The sequence below is a fragment of the Diadema antillarum genome, unplaced genomic scaffold, assembly GCF_040938485.1.
Source record: "Diadema antillarum isolate AM-2024a unplaced genomic scaffold, OU_Dant_1.0 scf00000078, whole genome shotgun sequence".
NCBI classification, from domain to species: domain Eukaryota; kingdom Metazoa; phylum Echinodermata; class Echinoidea; order Diadematoida; family Diadematidae; genus Diadema; species Diadema antillarum.
In genome coordinates this window covers 341,792-360,607 of record NW_027270967.1, presented here as the reverse complement: position 1 = coordinate 360,607, position 18,816 = coordinate 341,792, and the positions used below count along the sequence as shown (strand labels likewise).

At 37.9% G+C, this 18,816-nt stretch overlaps 1 protein-coding gene across 1 annotated transcript; it reads right to left on the bottom strand.

The window, feature by feature from the left end:
• Nucleotides 1-44: 44 nt before the first annotated feature.
• Nucleotides 45-17,894, bottom strand: LOC139717624 (folylpolyglutamate synthase, mitochondrial-like). The gene is made up of 12 exons (XM_071629131.1): nucleotides 17,650-17,894; nucleotides 16,026-16,139; nucleotides 14,708-14,826; nucleotides 13,813-14,020; nucleotides 13,085-13,146; nucleotides 10,667-10,769; nucleotides 9,553-9,630; nucleotides 8,652-8,814; nucleotides 7,408-7,533; nucleotides 7,035-7,261; nucleotides 708-777; nucleotides 45-421 (listed from the first exon to the last, which is right to left on the bottom strand). The coding sequence occupies exons 1-12, from the start codon at nucleotides 17,716-17,718 to the stop codon at nucleotides 45-47; spliced, it is 1,716 nt and encodes a 571-aa protein (XP_071485232.1). The 5' UTR covers nucleotides 17,719-17,894.
• Nucleotides 17,895-18,816: the final 922 nt, after the last annotated feature.

Here is an 18,816-nt window from a genome sequence, read left to right as displayed (position 1 = left end):
GAATGTCTGTAAATCCACTTACGTGGGCCTGAGTCCTTAGTGCTCTAAAGGGTACCAGTAGCAAGAGTTGGATCTAGGACATTTAGTACCGAGCCAACCAAGTATGTGCTGCCCGTAACCAGGATCTGAAGGTGATCTGCCGATTGAGGAGCTCCTCGCTCAGCGAAAGGTGATATTTCCTGGTTCTGTATTACTCCGTCGTTGAGGGGGCAGTATTTATCATCCAGCGGTCCCACCGCCCATTGAAGCGCTTCGGTGGCGGACGGTGCTACTCGAATGATGGGAATCCCAACCTTGCCATTACTGTTGCTTGGAGGAGTCGACTCGTTTGTCATCTTCTTGTGCAGGTCCCGATATGCATCCGCTAATGTATCCAGCTTCTTCAGTAGAGCAGGCAGCTTCAGAGGCGGTTTCTTGTAGTCTTTTATGCCAAAAATGAGATGGGCACAAATATGACTAATAATGATATGATGTAATTATGTGAAAGTTCAATTAGTTTTGCTGCATTAATGGTAACAATGCCTGCCTAAATACGTTCCCTTACAGGGAATGTGTAGGGATGTAAGATCTCAATCCGAGTTACTGAGACCGACAAAATAAGGAACATTACAATCTGTCTGAGTTTTATCCATTTTCAAATTGTGAAATCATCTGTTTTGTTTCAGAAAACAAGGAATCTGCATCGTTGTTGCTGTCACCACACTTACCCATAACTTCGTTGAGTTTGTCAGTGACACTGCGATTTCCACATAAAATCACCGCATCAAAGCTGAAATCCTGTGACAATCAGAAAAAAGGGAAAAAAAGAAAATTGAACTGACATTGTCGACTATGTGATAACAAGGTTCAAGCACAGATTTAAGGAAATTGGTATTGGTGATCTACCATCAAGTTCCTTTCTCATGTCTTTTGCTTAACCCTATAAAACCCAAGGGGGGGGGGGGGCACATTGTGCCCCTATACCATATTTTCGTCTGCCACTCCTACACACTTTACACAATTTCAACCAAATTTGGTGACTTTTCCTAAAATCTTATTGCGCACATTTTGATGTATAACTTTTATTAGCTATGTCCGATATTGCTGGTTGTCACGGCAACCGTAAACTGACAACCATGTTCGTCAGATTTTGCATGATTTTCTGTTCCAATTCAGTAAACAATATGAAAATGGAAGAAATGGGGGGTTTTCTCGGCCGTAATTTGCTGAAGGACCAAAGGGTGAAGTAATTATTGTTGTGAATTACCCTGAAATGGTATTCTTTTTATTTCTTTTATTTTCTATTTGACATAGGCATCAAACAATAGATATAATAGAAACAATCGAAACTACAGCATTTTCCATAGACTACCCTTTTATTTTGTGTTATCTTCACTCAAGCTTTGCCAGTAATCTCATTTGTTTATTATATTATCAATCTGCAAGCTCAAAATTTCTATATTTTGCAAATATGAAATATTCATTCCAAGCAATATATCATAGGTTTTATACATTCTTTATATTGTAATAAATAGTGCCCCCGTATGTTGACCTTGAGAAATTCCAACCATAACAGATAGCGAAGGTTGACTTGCTTTTCCTTTGAGGCAGATATGAAAATGATTGATATAAAATATATATATATATATATATATATATATATATATATACTGGGGATGAAAAAATGAAAAGAAAAAACATGATTTTAGCATATTTCTATGTATTTCTTTATATTTTGGTAAATAGTGTCCTCAGTGGATGACCTTGAGAAATTTCAAATGTTGGGTCATGTAGAGTATGAGTTGCTCTAGCCATGTGCCAAATATGCCGGTCATACATTATCATAATAAAGAAGTTTATAGGGGGCACAATGTGCCCCCCCCCCCTCTTGGGCCTGGAAGGGGTCAAAATAGCTTGGGCTTTTTGTAGCGTTAATTCTTTTGCAGAACTCTTTCGTACATCAACTCACCTCAACTCAAATCATTTCTGATTACTTACTTTTACTTACTGCCCGTTATGCCTCTATTGGCATGTAGGGCAGCAACGAACATCCTCCACTTCTGACGGTCCTGGGCGAGTTTCTGGATAGATCCCCATGTATGTTTTAGGGCCTTTAATTCTCCTTCCACTGTTCTTCTCCAGGTGGTCTTGGGACGTCCCCGCTTTCTCTTCCCTTCGGGTGTCCAGTGAAGTGCCACACGAGTGATATTTTGAGCATCCATCCTGAGTACATGCCCGATCCATTTCCATCGTCGTCTCAGAACAATAGTACTCATGTCTTCTTGGTTGCATTTGGAGAGCAGTTCTTCATTAGATATCTTGTTGGGCCAGAAAATTTGAAGGATTCTTCTGAGGCTTCGTGTATGGAAGACTGACAGTTTTCTGACGTCTCTCTCTGTCATTCTCCAGCACTCTGATCCATACAACAATGTGGAGAGGACACAGCTTTGGTATAGCCTCAGCTTTGTTCTTGTGCTATACTGTTTTGACCTCCATACGTTGTTCAACATTCTGAAGGCCGTGCTGGCTCTATTGAGGCGTTGTTTGATGTAATTTCCTGCACCTCCGTCGCATCTCACAATGCTTCCAAGATATCTAAATTCTTCTGCAGTTGGGACATTTTTTTTATTCACTTGTATCGGTAATGGATCTGAGTTATTCAATATCATCACTTCTGTTTTACTTTCGTTTATCTTTAGACCAATTTGCTGTGCAAACTCACTCAGGCGTGATGTTTTCGCTTGCATATGCTGGTGTGTATGAGAAAGTAATGCAAGATCGTCAGCAAAATCAAGGTCTTCCAAAGTTGAGAAAATGGACCATCTGATACCTCTTGATTTGTCTTCAGTTGTTCGCTTCATTACCCAGTCAATGGCAATTATGAAGAGAAGTGCGGACATGACACAACCCTGTCTTACTCCAGACTTCACTTCAAACTTTATACCACTGCTTCCAACACTGCATGAAAAATGTGAGTAAAAGCTCTTTATGACAAGAACTATATCGCGTGGTATTCCATACATACGCAGAATTTGCCACAAGCTCTCTCTGTGGATACTATCAAATGCCTTCTCAAAATCAACGAAATTTATGTAGATCTGTCTTTGCCATTCTGTGCATTGTTCGATGATATTACGCAGTACAAATATTTGGTCAATGCGCCCCCTTCCTCTGCGGAATCCTGCCTGTTCCTCTCTAAGCTCTTGGTCGACAGCATCCGTCAGACGTTTTACAATGATCTTTGAAAAAATCTTGCTTGGTATCGATAAAAGGGTAATTCCACGCCAGTTATTACAGTTCCTCAGGTTTCCTTTCTTTGGAATTCTAATAATCATACCTTCGGACCAGTCTCCTGGAATTTGCTTTCTTTCCCACACAGCTCTGAAGAGTGGTTCAAGACCAGCTGCAATCTCTGGTTCTACTTTAAACAATTCTGCATTGAGGTTGTCCTGTCCAGGAGATTTGCCATTTCTTAAGGACTTAATGGCAAAGATAATTTCATCTTTGGATGGAGGGCCAGTGTTTATGTCAAGGTCTTCTTCTGCTTCTTGAATGTCTGCCTCTACAGATGGTGGTGGTCTGTTCAGCACTTCACTGAAATGTTCTGCCCATCGAGCTTCTTTTTCCGTTTCTGTGGTAAGTGTCTGGCCCTGTTTATCAAAAACTGGTGCATCTGTCTTTCCTCTGCACTTTCCACTAATTATCTTGGTAAGTTTGTAAACTTTACCTTGCTCCCCTTTCTTCGCGGCATCTTCTGCTTGAGATGCTAGACCATCTAAGTAGCTCCTTTTATCTGCTCTTGCCTTTCTCTTGACTGTCCTATTCATTTCCTGATACTTACAAGTATACTTTTTCTTTAATCGTTCTGACTTTGCATTAATTACAAGCTTCTTTACCTCTTTCCGTTTCTTTATGGTGTCCCATGTGTCTGCTGAAATCCATTCTTTCTTTTCCTTTCCTTTGTAGCCTATGCACTCTTCGCTTGTCTGAACAAATGTCGTCTTAGTTTTCTCCCACATTTCATCAATTTCCCTATCAGTGTCGTCAAGATCTGCTAAAGCTTGAAATCTGTTCTTCAGCTGAAGAATGAAAGAAGATCTGGTCTTGGGATCGTTGAGCTTTTGAACATCAAACTGTCTCCTTCCTGTTTTCTTGGTGCCTGCTCTCTTAAGTTTTACTCTTAATGATGCCACTACAAGATAATGGTCGCTGCTAACATCTGCTCCTCTCCTCACTTTGACATCAAGGAGCGAGTGTCTCCATGTACCATTTATTATGAGGTGGTCAATCTGGTTCCTGTCTCTGCCATTTGGTGAGATCCAAGTCAGCTTATGGATGTTCTTGTGTGGGAAAAGTGTCCCTCCTATGACCAAATCATTTGTTGCACAGAAATCGAGCAACCTTTCACCGTTGTCATTCATGTTTCCACAGCCATGTCTGCCCATAACTCTTTCAAAGCTGGTGTTGTCATTACCTACTTTTGCATTCAAATCCCCCATTACAATTTTCATGTCGTGTCTAGGAATTCTGTCCAATTCAGCTTGTAGTTGCTCATAAAAATCATCTTTAACAGATTCATCACTATCGTTGGTTGGAGCATAACATTGAAGAATTGAGGCATTGATATGCTTTCCCTTCAGTCTAACTTTGATCAGCCTACTGCTCACAGGTTTCCATTCCAAAATGCAGTTTTCAACTCCTTTCTTCAATATAACTGCAACTCCTTCACGATGTTGGCCGTCATCTCTCCCAGAGTACAGGACAGTCTCTCCACTGTTGGTGGTAATCTTACCAGATCCTGTCCATCTGCATTCACTGACTTGGATTTAAATGGCCTAGCCGAAAATAATAATCTATTGTTTAAATACCGTTGTTGGTCCCCAAGATTTCAAATTTGTCTTTAGCACAGGTAGTGGTCCTACACCCCGGTCACCTTGCCAGTCATATTGAATACAAATGTCTTATGAGGTACAGAATGCTAGTATTAGGCATTGGTTTCTTGAATAATATGATTATGCATTACATTTCGAAATGAAAATTCACAGTAGATGTTCCTATCTAAACACTTGAAATTATTAGGGATGTTTCAGACTAAAGCTTTATGAAAAAAATATCAGCATTTGTTTGTAGTTATTTCATATTTTGACCTGAATTTTGGCATCTCATGAGGCAAATCTCTCGTTTGAAGAAGCTACACCCTGTAGACAATGCCAGTGTATATCTTGTCAATCAAGGACTTAAAAACCAAAGATATAAAACACCTGTTTCTTGACCCTGGCCTAACAGGGGGGGGGGGGGGGGCACCCGCGAGAGGAGGAGGTTGTTTTGGTTTTGGCATGGGCTATGTAGCTCCATGGTACGTGTGTGTCGACAAACTTTGCTCTTCTTCTTATTCCTGTATTTTCTTTATTTGTGGGTCAAATTTTTTCTTTCGAAATTCAAAACGGATGACAATAGAATTTCTCAATAGAATATAAAATCTGAAACTTTAGAAAGAATAGAGAAAATTGAGTGCACTTTGAATGGTCTGCCACAGGCAGATATCCTTATCATGCTCTTACGTAATATGACAGCTGTTGCAGTCATTAAACCCTGGCTTGGCCTCCAGGTTTGGCACGCCTGAGTAGAAAGTTATTTTGCAGTGGGCAAATACATCTACTCTCACCTCTCAAACGAGGAATTGTTAGAGGGGTATAGCACCCCATCAGCTTCGTTTGGCGATGGGGTCTCGCCTGAAACGGGGGTTCGACGGCATGTTAGCTGTAAGTTCATAAGGCGAGATCTTTAACAATATACATCCATTTAAAGGAATACCATGTCATGTTCGTGTTAACTCTGCAGTATTCCGCATAATATATGTGCGTGTATATCCTAGGAAGGTGTGCGTATTCAGTGAATGGATGTGTTAGCTTGCGAACGTTTGTCAAATTAATGGCATTGATATTTCATTTGTTTTGGATATACGTAATGCCTGCACTTTTTTCCAATTGTATTCTATTGTCTTCTGAAGATAAGATTATAATTCGAGTAGTTTTAAATCATGCCATTACATGAACAATCGGACCAATTGCTGCTCATTTTTGTCTTTCCTGCAAAAATTTGTGATAAACTCGTAACCAGACGTAGGCCTATTGTATTGTATTGTATTGTATTGTATTGTATTGCACTGCATTGTATTGTATGGTATTGTTGTATTGTATTGTATTGCATTGCATTGCATTGCATTGCATTGTATTGTATTGCATTGTATTGTATTTTATATTGTATTGTATTGCATTGTATTACATTGTATTGTATTATATTGCATTGCATTGTATTGTATTGTATTGTATTGTATTGTATTTTCAGTTACAAAATCTCGGAAGAAATATCATATACATGTTACAATTTCATGATAAATGACTGGATAGCCCTTTTCAACATTATCAACACGATATTGCTGGTTTTCAGAGGACAACCATACGTCATAGAATGAAAAAAAACCCAATATTGAAATATCCTACATACGCAGCAGGAGATATAGGAAGCTCATAAAAAACTTCTGAGTACAAAAAGAAACAAAAAATAACATAAAACACCAACAAGATAAAATAAAACAACATCTTTCCCAGGGTACTATGGTAACCTCTCTATGTATCACAATATCTGTAACGAAAGATATCAATACATAAACATTTTTTACTTTTTTCTTTCATCCCGAATGAATATTTGAATAGCATTTCTAATTGCAGTCGATACATTGATTGGCAATGTGCACTTTCTCATGCAATACATAAAGTTTGCTTGGAGGCCAAAGACCACAAGAACACATCTTCTTCCATCTAAACATTGTACGTGTTTTAGTGAATCTACGCCGAGGCCAAGTATACCTCCTTGGTCCAAGCGTGTCCAGCCTCCCAGTGGAACACAGAGCGTTTTTTTTTTTTTAATCCTCTCATCAACCGCAGCTGATTCGTTCTGTGAGCGTTGGTAATGAATTCTTTTACACATTACAATGTTCACAGTACAGCAAAAAGATATGGTGTGGAACGACATCCGCAGATTAGATGACCTACCACAAAAGGAGCCATGATGTCTTGTGCCCGTCTATCTCCACCGAGGTAGAACATCAGCACTCGCTTGACGACCCCTCCCATGACCTCCGCGTCACGCTTTGCCGCTTCAGCGAACCAGTCTCTACACATAAACGCACTGTGGTTGGTGTGTGCGTTGTCGAGGTAGTATGTCACGTGGCTGCCTTTGACCACTTGGTTTCGCCCAGGCCAGTGACAGGACGCCAGTGCTGATCAAAGAAATACAAAAACAACAGGGGATGCTGATTAGGTTCTTTTTTATGTTACTGTTGCTGCCTGTCAAAAGGCTAGCCAGATTAAGATTGTTACTTGTTGCTTCCATCAATTCTTTTGTTAAGTAGATAGCGTTACCTACCTTGAATAAACTCAGAAGGAAGAGTAAATGGCATTGCCCTTTCGACCTCTCCGTAGGTCAACTGTTGTTCACCAGTGGGGTCAATCAGTCCCGTGACAGAGTCCGGATCCACCGGGTGCTTCGGAACTGAAGTAAGTGGAAAATACCACCATATAAGATATCGAAAAGAAAGACAAAAGGATAAAAGGTTTTGAAGATCTGAACAAGTCATGCTGGTGTTTCTATCTCCCGCGAAACATTCCTTTTCTCTCAGATCATGAATTGAAAATATTCGAGAACATGCATGCAAGAGTTTATCATTTTAAAAAAAGAGCCCAACACACCTTTTTCAATGTCACTGATTGTATTTGGTTAATTCTATGATGCGCGAAGTAAGAATAGTGTGGTATAACAAAGTTGAAGATGTTCTTGTAATGTAATTATGAGAAAAAAAACACAAAAAGAGGGTGAAAAGCGAAGACATTTGTACATAAATCAGATGAAATGACGATGGCCAGAATAACAACCATGCAATCGGTTTGAAATGGTATTTAAGGGAGGACTGGTTGGTTGTCCCTCATCAGGGTAGTCGAAAGACAGGTAACCTTCTCGAAACAGCGTTTCAACTCAGGAGCCTGCAACAGTCTGTACATTTCCTGCAAGTCGTTGTCTATCACCTGTTCACCACATGCGTTAAGGGCTAGTGTAATAAGGCAGTTCCTCAACAAATTTCCCGGCTAAAACAATGTAGCTTTTGGCGAACATAAAAAAAGAAAAAAGAAGAAGAAATTGAACCTAATGCCACAGCCGAAAAAGATGTAAAAGAAATATTCTAAAGACTTCATCTTGTCTTGTTCATAGGTATTTGTTCATGTATAACGTCGCTTGAGTTAAATTATCAAAGAAATATAAATACTAAAAAGGCGATCATCTGCATATCGAAATGATTGTAAACCGTGTCTTACCACAAAATTGCGTTCCCCTAACTGCCTAACACAATAACCCCCTTCACATTACACCGTGTAAATGATAATTTTACACGTTGTATTCGATTGACAGGATTCAGGTATTTAAAGAAGTTTTTATGATGCTTCTCCCTTCTTAGACCAAACCTTTCCCGAAATATAATGAAAACATAATATTGAATTTCCTTGAGAATTGGATGTCTGTTTTCGTACCTTTATGTAATGACACGTATGCCGATGACACAGGTATGTTCAGTCGATTCGGGGGTGGGGGATGGGGGGGGGGTGGAGAGTACTGACCCGTAAAGTCGAATCTTCCTGGGTCCTTCTCCTCGAGCCAAGCTTTAGCCATCTGCACTGCCAGCGTTGCGTTGATAAATTGATGCTTTCCAACGAGACCAACTTTGAGCGGGTTGCCCCGGAAGTCGTTGTGTTCGATTGGCGAACACACCTGAAGAGTCGCCTGATTGTGACAGATCATGATATTCTTGTCTGTTTATTGATGGAATGTCTTGAAGCCAAATCATTCTCCATAAAGATTGAACGGCATTTGACAATGTTCCCAATTCATTTCTGGTAACGACACAAAGTTTGTGTATTAATGACGGTTGTAAATTGTGAATTCCCTGCAGCATCCATTCATTAAACAGCGTAAAAATGCACAGATTCTAACGATTGGTCTACCTACAGATCAGTCTGATTTCACGAGAACCATGTTCAAACTTAAAAATCAACAGTGGAACTATAAAATGAAAGACCACAGCTTGAACACAAACTAAGAAAAGAAAATCACCTATACCTTTAATAAGATAATGAGAAAGAGCGACATTATCAAAACTGTTCCAGTATAGCTACACATTTCATTCCTTCATTCATTCATTCATTTTTCCATCTCCAACAAAACTTGTAAATACATTTCTTTCTCACATAAGTACATATAATAGATGTCAACATTACAAATATGATAAATGCAATAAGAATACACAATAATCGGGTGGAAAAGAAACAGCACCAAAAAAAAAAAAACACATTCTGAAGTTTAAAAATTGAGGAGATGGGGAGGAATGCTGAAGAAGCAATGCTTGTAGGGTGTGGAACTGGATAAATTATAAACGACAAATTGGTGATCACCCTTGAGTGTATTGCTTTCCTATAGGCATTTTACTTACAACTATAGAAACGAATACGAGCAACTAATCACCTTTTTTTCAGCAGCTCTGCGGGTCAGAACTCGCATGGCCCCACCATCCTGGGCAACTGTGAAAGCAGGTCGGCCGTTCTTTGTGAAAGAGACATTACACATTAATGTTATGAATTTGCAACTGTATCCAGTTATTGTGATTCTTTAGTGCAAGTTAAGAATGACACTCACTAGGCATTCATTCAAGATTTATTTTTGATTAATCTTACAATTGCGATGAAAAACGAGCAAAAACACAAACAAACGAACAAACGAGCAAACAAACAATGAAGTGTCCATGCCGTAATGATCGACATTTCATCCTAATTTCGCGTTTTCTCTGTACCTTAAAACTAGTGCTGTTTGCAATACTATTTTGCATGAATTACATCATATAGATCAGTTATCAAAATATTTGAATTGTACATAAATACATTTCGGATATATTATAATTATATTACTAACATAATTGTTTTTCAAGTGATGCACGTCTTACCAGTTCGGCTTTTCAGCAAATCACACATTTCAATCCCGATATTATTACTATTATTATCATCATCATATGTATATATATTCATTATTGCAATTTTTCATTGGTTTTCTCGTTACATATTCATTCGGACGTACATGCATATCTTTTGTTATGCTTCATGACCTGAAATTTTTACAAATTGTTCAATATTACAATTTTATAAACGTTATAGGTTATATTATGCCTTACCTTTTGTTGGATGGGAATAAAGTAGAATTAAATTGAATTGAATTGAATTGGAAACAAGCAAACGAACATAATTCCTTCCATTGTGTCGTTCTATATTATTTAGCTCGTACGTACCGACATCCAGATCGACATTAGAATCCTAAGGGCTATTGGAACCCTGTCTTAACCTCCATATCGTGCAGCTATATGATGGCTCGAGAATTTATTCAAAACTTTGAAAATTCCTGACGTTTCCCTTTAAATGGATTGTCCGATTTTCTACTAATATTACCGCAAATATCCTCTGCTAATTATACAGCAAATTTTTCAAATAATCATTTTAGGAGGGCTAATTACACTTTGAAAGAAAGAGTGTGCAAACTGAATTTTCCTTATATCAATATCAAGTGGAAAGCAAGTTCCCTCTTAACTAACCTTAAAGATGCCGGATTTGTGCCAGGCAATTTCTTCGATCGTGTGTCCCAGATGATCCACGTGGTCGATACCTAGAGAAGTTACTCCTGCCACAGTGGAAGACCTTTGAGTATACCGGAAGAAGAAATCAGACTTTTGCTTGAACATAATAATATAACCCATTAAGAGGGCCTAAATGTTGCTGTGAACATTTAACATCATCTTGACCTTAATGATTGATTGATTATATTTCTGCATTTCTTGTCCACGCATAAATACATCACAAAGTCAATTGAACAAACTGATTGGTAACAATATTGTTTAAATCTTACGGTTGAAGCAGGTAAGTGGTTGATGCAAGCATACGATATCATTTCATGATTATGCAAAATAAAGATGAGCAGGTGTTATTTTATGCACATATAGGGCTTCTATACGCAAACTTAAGAATCACAATGTGCCTGCTGTTCAAAAGACAAATCAAAGAGCTCTAGATATAACAGAAATACAAGAGACCATCATCAAAAGCAAACGCTTGACGAGGAAAATGGGCTCAGAAATAGTTGTCTATGCAATGCGACAAATCTCATGTATGCACATGATATAATTCAATTCAATTCAATTTTTTCAATAGTGTATTTATTTCCATCATCAAAAAGAAAAGAAAAAGTTGACATAATCCAAAGTGATACAATTTTTTCATTTTTTCTTACACTCGTCTGAAAAAGGATTTTTTTTTTCAAATACAATAAAAGTATATGCACGAATGATGTCATAAAAAAGAGACAATGCACTTTGCCATGGCAACAAAAATAGTAAATAATCACAATGATGGAAAACAGTGTTCCTCTAAAAAATATCTTATTGCAAATTACAATCACCCAAATTACAATCACCCAATTCCTGATTTATTCTGTGTTATGTTTTGTTGGGAAAAAAGAGGATGAAGATAAATGAATTGAATTGTGTTGAATTGAAAAGGAATTTACTCTCGATTGAATGTGAAAGTACGAATTTCACTGCAATTAGAATAAGAACTAGTTAAATACACATTCTGCACACAGTCAGAAAGAAATAAAAACGACATTGCCACAACGAGAGAAAAGAAAGCCCTTCAGTCTTTTTTCAATATATAATATAACTATGCTACCCATTTTAAATTGAGCTACAAGATTTCTAATTAATCTAATTAATAAATCATCAATGATACTCCTGTAAAATCTGATGCGTGCAACACCTTCGCAATGATTTATTCGGGCTTAGACCACAGCAATACAGTGGTGGATCTTGATCATTCTCTTTGACTCTTTGTTCACTACTAAAGACAATCTTCTCACTTTTTCTAAAGATTTGGATTTTTTTTCCTAAAATGTCTCTCTTTCTAAAAAAAAAGAAAGAAAAAAAACCGTAGAAGAAGAAATCAATATTTAAATTCAACGCTAATCATTTAAAACGTACGAGCTTTTGATTCCGTGATAGGTCATTCCCTTCAGTAGGTGACTTAAATCAGTGAGGTTATATCTTGATTTATAATCTCATGCAAAAAGATGATAATGCATATTTTCTTCCAGCGCTGCCAATATACCTGGGTATATTGGTTCAAAGTGGCTTTAGATCCTTCAAATCTCCAAATTTGAGCACATTGCCATTTAGTAGGCCTACATTATTCTGACAGAGCCGTCGGTGTGCACAAACCTTAATTGCTAACATGGCGCCCAATTAAGTTATCTACCATACCTGCACCAAATGCGTATAATACATTTTCTCATAGCAGATTCTTAGCCTTTGACCGTTTGGGTGATTGTAATTTGCAATAAGATCTTACAGCAAAGCTATAAAGGGGTGAACGCGCAAGCTGGTACCGTTAGTCACTATTGACGTGTAGTCTTTTTTTTTTCTCCTGAAGTACGTGTATTACCGTCATGCTGTTTCTAGCACCGGTAACCATGAGTGAATCGAACTGAAGCGTGTAGAATACAAGAGAGATTACTAGTGTACTGGCTGTTTGACCAAGGAGCTTCCCCACAAGGATCATAACACGTGTTATGATCCTTGTGATTTTTGTGATTGTTACTCTGTCTTGCGTGACGACCCGGCTCCGTTTACATGAGCCTATTAATTCAGCAAGATGGTCTCTGACAAAAACTTTCCCCGACGCCTCGCTGATGAGCATTCAATCCTTGCCTCGACATTCTCCATCGTAAATAGCTGCTTTTGAATCAAGTCCCGGGTGCGGAACGTGAAAGCCTTTTAGGCCACGACAAAAGCTAGCGGCTTCTACAGCGGTTAGAGAGTGATGACGCCAGAAACTCACATGCAAAAACGACCAGTTCTGATCAGAAAATTCTATGCATTGTGTATCGAATCTCTTCAGTGCGGACGTACTGAAGCAAATCGTTTTTTGAATATATTATTATCATTGTAAGGAGTTGTTCTCACCAAAGAGTATTAGTCGTGTCGTACTCTCCTCCCATACCAACTTCTATGACTGCCACGTCCACCTGTTAAGATCACACAAACAGATTCAATTTAAGTAATTGGTAAACCAATCAACAAACCAACCAAAAAACAAACAAAAAAATACACTCACAAGGACAAATACACTATACTCATAACTCTATGATAATTTTCCGAAACCCATCAGATGCCTGATAAAAACATATGATAAATGCTCAACAAAATTAGCATGCTAGGGTAGAACCTCATCTGTATTGAAAATTTCATCCGAAATTATTAATTTTGTGAAATTTGTGAAAGTCTCTGACCAGCGTATTAATAGACCGTCACGTGATCAAGGTGTGACGGTTCATTTTGCTGAAGAATGACAGCTGTAACTTTCGGAGGTAAGCATTTGTATTAGGACCAAAAGCTTAGCACAAATTTCAGAAAATTTACATACATCATTGTTTTTCTATGAGGATCCCTTGTGAAGGTTTGTATTTTATGCGTAACGCTTCAAATTAATGTGAGACTGCATGTAACTTCCTAAATTCGGATTGTGTTCGCATTGAAAAGTAAGTATGAATCGAGTGAGGACGCTCTCCATAACACAACAATCCCAATAAAAGACCGAGTGAGGAATCATCTGAATCTTTTCGATTCGACCAGATAGAGTGGCAGGTTATCATGGTTGTGGAAGATGTGCTATTTCAAGATTTTTCCCAAACCTTTTCTTGAATGAAGATGAAGAATGACAAGAATGTGAAGAGTTGGTATTGACCAAGTTTATCACTGTAAATTGGATCTTCTTCATTCATATAAGCATTCTTTTCGATCATCTCGAGGAAGTTGAGGGCGTAACGGGCAAACTTCTCCCTGGGAAGAGCTGCACCTCCGACACGGATTCGTTCCCTCACTTCAACCAGGGGTGGTGAACTGGAAAAAAAAAAAGTGTTCTCACCTGTTAAAGTGCAGTTCAGGAGCTTGCGCGAGTTGTTTTGAAGCCGCTTCAACCGCACACAAGCAAACCAAAAAGGAACTTCCAGTGACATCCACGCCTAAATGAAACTACTTTGTGTATAACACCAATGTCGTTGACATATACCATCGTTGTTGTTTTTTTCACAGTTCTCACAAATGATTTTAAAGAAATTCTATCAATCTACCTTTATTACCCAATCAGAACCTTTTCACAAGAAGATGGATAAAGGTTCACCAATGTTTTTTTTTTTTTTTTTTTGCTACCGCATGGGATGATCGCATCCCAAGCTGTGCGTGAAACTCGGAGTATGGCATTAAGGCACTGATGAGCCTTTAGTCATCTTCTTGTGTAAACGTTATCATTACATGCTGTGCCATCCGGACATTGAGCACTCTGAACGAAGATAAACTATCCATTAAAAAAAAAGAGATATATATATATATATATATATATATATATATATGTGTGTGTGTGTGTGTGTGTGTGTGTGTGTGTGTAGATATATATTCAAAAAGTACAGCGTAGCGAGAAAGAAGTCTGTATTTGCGTTTGATATGTTTAAGCAATGATTATCAATGTTGAATTCCAATTATACAAGAGGACTAGAAAATTGAACAATAGAAAATGCGCCTCTTTCTTACGTCAGAAGTCCAGTTTTGTAGCCACAGGTCCTGAGAATACGTTCAGTCAAAGCACACGTTGACCCTTTGCCCTTGGTCCCCGCTACGTGAATGCAGGACAGTGAATCCAATACCTCTTTCTGTTTTGAATGCATAAGTTAAACCGTTTTAATGATGACATTTCCCCAATTCTAGTGCTGCTAGAGTTCATTTCAGGCCACATTCTCATCTCATCTCCTTTTTTGGTATGTTTACCTTCTAATGTATTAATTCAATGTGTCTCTACAAGTACTGTTCAATAAGATAGTGGCTTGTGATTTCATTGAACACGAAGAGAATGAAGATATGTTTACTAGCTTTAAATTGCTCACTAAAACCAAACGTGTTTCAAATGAAGAATGTGTAAATGTGGCTAACATACTCGAGACTAACACTGCAAGGAGATGGATTCCATTAAAAATTTTATCCAAGATTTGAATGATGTGTCAATGTATCTTTATTAAGGTTTAGGTTGATAAGGCCGTCTGAAAACTGATACATGCCGTCTTTGTACAACATGCAGCTTATTTTGGAAACATTTACATATGGACCCAAACCCAAATAACCCCACTGGGCATTTTCCCCCGTCATGCAAATACACAGACCAACCAAGAAAGAAGAAATTACTGTATCTTGCATAAATTAATTAACTTTAAATAATCAAGTACAATCATGCAGGTAACTGATTTAGTAACTTTTATATTTGGAAGCAGCACCCCAAATTTAACAACTTTGAATATTTTCATAGTTCCACAAATGAAGAAAGAACAAAAATACTATGTTTTGCATAAATTAATATAATTTGCATAATCAAGCACTGCACTGGTACCAGGTTAAAATGATGGCTGATGATTTCTCATCATTCATAAATGAACTAAGCACCCTAAATAACTCCACTCTATGAATTTTCATTAGTCCAAACGCATGATATGACTTTGCAACATTGATATTTGGATTCAGCACCCGAAATTACATCAAGAGACACATTTTCAGGTGGAGCCTAAATGCGGACTACGAAACTCAAAAATTAGGCTGATTTTTCCATGTCGTCCCATGGTCTATATTTACATAAAATCACAATATACAATACATGCGACAAGACTGAATTTTTCCATGACCTTGAGTCCCCCTCCCCTATTTGATAAGTAATGAAAATACTATGACCACTTTAAAATATCTGGACTGCTCACATCATTCATTGCACACAATTAAGAAGTGCCTTTATGAAAATAAGGCCAGAAAGTGAGAACTCCGCTATTATACAGTATTAGTTGAGATATTTCTACTGCAGTAGTCATACCGTTATACCAACTCGTTTCAGGAACTTTCTGCAGTCGGGAATTTTTTCGCATCTTTTGTCAGGAGGGTAGGCAATTTGAGAAGTGGTCATCTTTCCGAGTTTCTCCAAGAAGGTCTAGGATGTAAAGCACAAAATAATACTCACTCATTAATATAAAAAGTTCACAGTAGACACAATGAGCAGAATATAACAGCTAGGGTTTGATGACAAATTCTTCTCACTTGTTTTTGGCAGCTACTGGAATGTTTGAATTTGAAACGTTGGTGTCCAGAGGAAAAAAATAAGAGGGCCGAAAGAAAGAAGACAAAAACAAAAAGATTCTCTTTGAATTTCTGTTAGTGACCCGTTATCAATGTTTATTGTGGCTCCGGACCACCGAGCCATGCTCATGTCATGCCGCACTACAATGTTTTATTGAACCACTTCATTCACGTTTGCATTTCATCGAAGGATCTTTAGGCGAAGCACCGAAGAAATACATCGCATCACTGAGTCCTGCCTGTTTCCATGGCAACTTGAAGTTTTCTAGGGTGACATGTTTTCAAGCATTGTTTTCTTTGATCCATCCACATCGACATTAGGAAATGCATCAAGAACATATTAAGAGTGATGGCCGTTAATCCGAAAGTGAAATAAAGTTTTCATTCCGAAATTCATAAATTTCATGTATACATAGATGTTTGTTAATCCGAAAATGAATTACGGACCGCTAATTCGAACATTTTGTGGCATTATTCCTCAGGTTTGCTTTTCAGAAGATCTTTTTATTCGAAGATTCACTAATCCGAAAATAAAGTACGATTCATTATTTCGAGGATTCGTTCATCCGAAATTCAAATTAGGTTCGTTTTAGGAAAAACCCGTTAAATCCGGAAACAAAAATGGTGCGTATATACTTATTAATCTCACTATCAAAATAACAAGCCTTGGGAATAAATAACTTCAGCAAGCTTAGGATGCAACAATGGATAAAAATCTCACAATGATGCGGCAACAGTCAAATTTACAGATAAAATCCCATGATGATATAGCAGCAGCCTAATTTACTAACATGTTCAATTTGTATTTGGAAACGTTAATGTAAACGAGGTTATTCTTCACACCAAGAAAGTTTGACAAGGAAAATTGCTGAACACAGTGTGAAATCTCTTCACACTGTTAGATTTGAGTATATTAACAATGTGAACACTTTGGGAATCATCAATCACATTGTGAATCATCAATCCACATTGTGAATCGTCAATTCACAGGTGTGAAAGAGAACTGAAGTACATTACCATGGTTACTGTGTAAACTCTTTGTCGAAAGCCACCCACAATGCAATATCATCTTAACACTGTGAGCGAGAGTTCTCACATAGTTGATTGTGTGAACACATTGTGAACACACTGCGAGAAAATGTATTCTTTTCAGTATGGATGCTAGGATAATGGGATCAAAAGTTCGAATGGATTTAGACAGTTGAATAATTTCTGTCAGAAAGAAAAGGATACCATTTGCCGAACAAAGGATTAAATTTGGTCAGAGTACTTATTGTTTCCTTATCTGTCACAAGTACCTAGAATTTATAATTGTCTGTAATCTTTAAGGCGAGACATTTTAAATTCAAGTTTATCACTTTTACCTCATAAAGACTCTTTTCGTCGTTTTGTTGAAAGCCGTCGGTGACAGGATTTGACTTTGCAGTTTCCATGTTGACAGTATTCTTCTTGGAGCAGTTTCAAGAATGGTTTCAAAAGATGCAGCTGTGGAAGTTACCGAAGCGCTGGTGATTGTACAGTTCGTGTCTGTCTCTTCAGTGCCCCAGTATTTATCCAGAGAAATTGAGATGGAATATAGTATGGTTATTTGCACTCTGGCATGCTCTCGCTTGAGAGCCGTATGGTCTTATACGGGAAATCTTGCTGCTCACATTCTCATTATCACGGACTTGGCGTGAACGAGGTAACCACAAACAAAACAGTGGATGGGACCGTGACGAAAACATCCCGCACGTGGCATAGATTTCCCCTCTGCCAAAGAAGTAAAAAGAAAAGAAAAATAGAAAAAAGGATGAATACAAAAAAAAAAAATCGATGAAACACTGACAAGATCACAAACCACGTAGATTTTAAGAAAGCGAAGCCATCTGACCTTTTGCAGTTTGCCGTGAAATAAAGTTATGCCTGATAGGACAAGATTGATTGGTCAAATCGTGATGCGAGTTGAAAAGAACAAACAAACCACAGACTACAGAGAATTAGGTGTCCGAGGGTTGGTCTCAGAGGATCGAGTCTTCGCGGATCTTGAGAACATTGTTGTGCCGCAAAATACGACAAAATGGTAAAATGGGGGTGTTTATATCCATGAGCCATTCCATATTCAAAAAATCCGCGATTCAAACGGGAATGTAGTATAATGGTCGAAAACATAATCAAAATATCTTTTGGGAAGAAATAATTGAAGTCTGCAAATAACTCCTACATAAATGAGCATTAATCCTAACCCTTAAAAAAAATCCTGAACCTAATCCTATTACTTACTGGTATTCAGCCCGGAGGGGTAATTATCCATGGGGATAACCGTCCCAATACATTAACTGTACAATCGGATTGAATATGGAGTGATGTCCGTTATTCTAAAACAATTGTTTTTTCCGAAAATGAAATGAGATACCTTATTCCAAAGCAAGGATCTTCAAATCCAAAGGTACAAAACACACAAATTCCTATACCGAGATGTTCGTTTATCCGCAAATGAAATAGGGCTCGTTATTCCGAACATTTATGTTTCGTTATTCCGAACGTTCAAT

Excerpts from the sequence above, each read along its gene's own strand:
- LOC139717624 (XM_071629131.1), bottom strand. The coding sequence starts at position 17,718 with ATGGAAACTGCAAAGTCAAATCCTGTCACCGACGGCTTTCAACAAAAC. Across the intron at positions 14,827-16,025 it reads TGAAACGAGTTGGTATAACG|AAAGAGGTATTGGATTCACT; the intron begins GTATGACTACTG and ends CATTCAAAACAG. Across the intron at positions 8,815-9,552 it reads GCAGAGCTGCTGAAAAAAAG|GCGACTCTTCAGGTGTGTTC; the intron begins GTGATTAGTTGC and ends TGTCACAATCAG.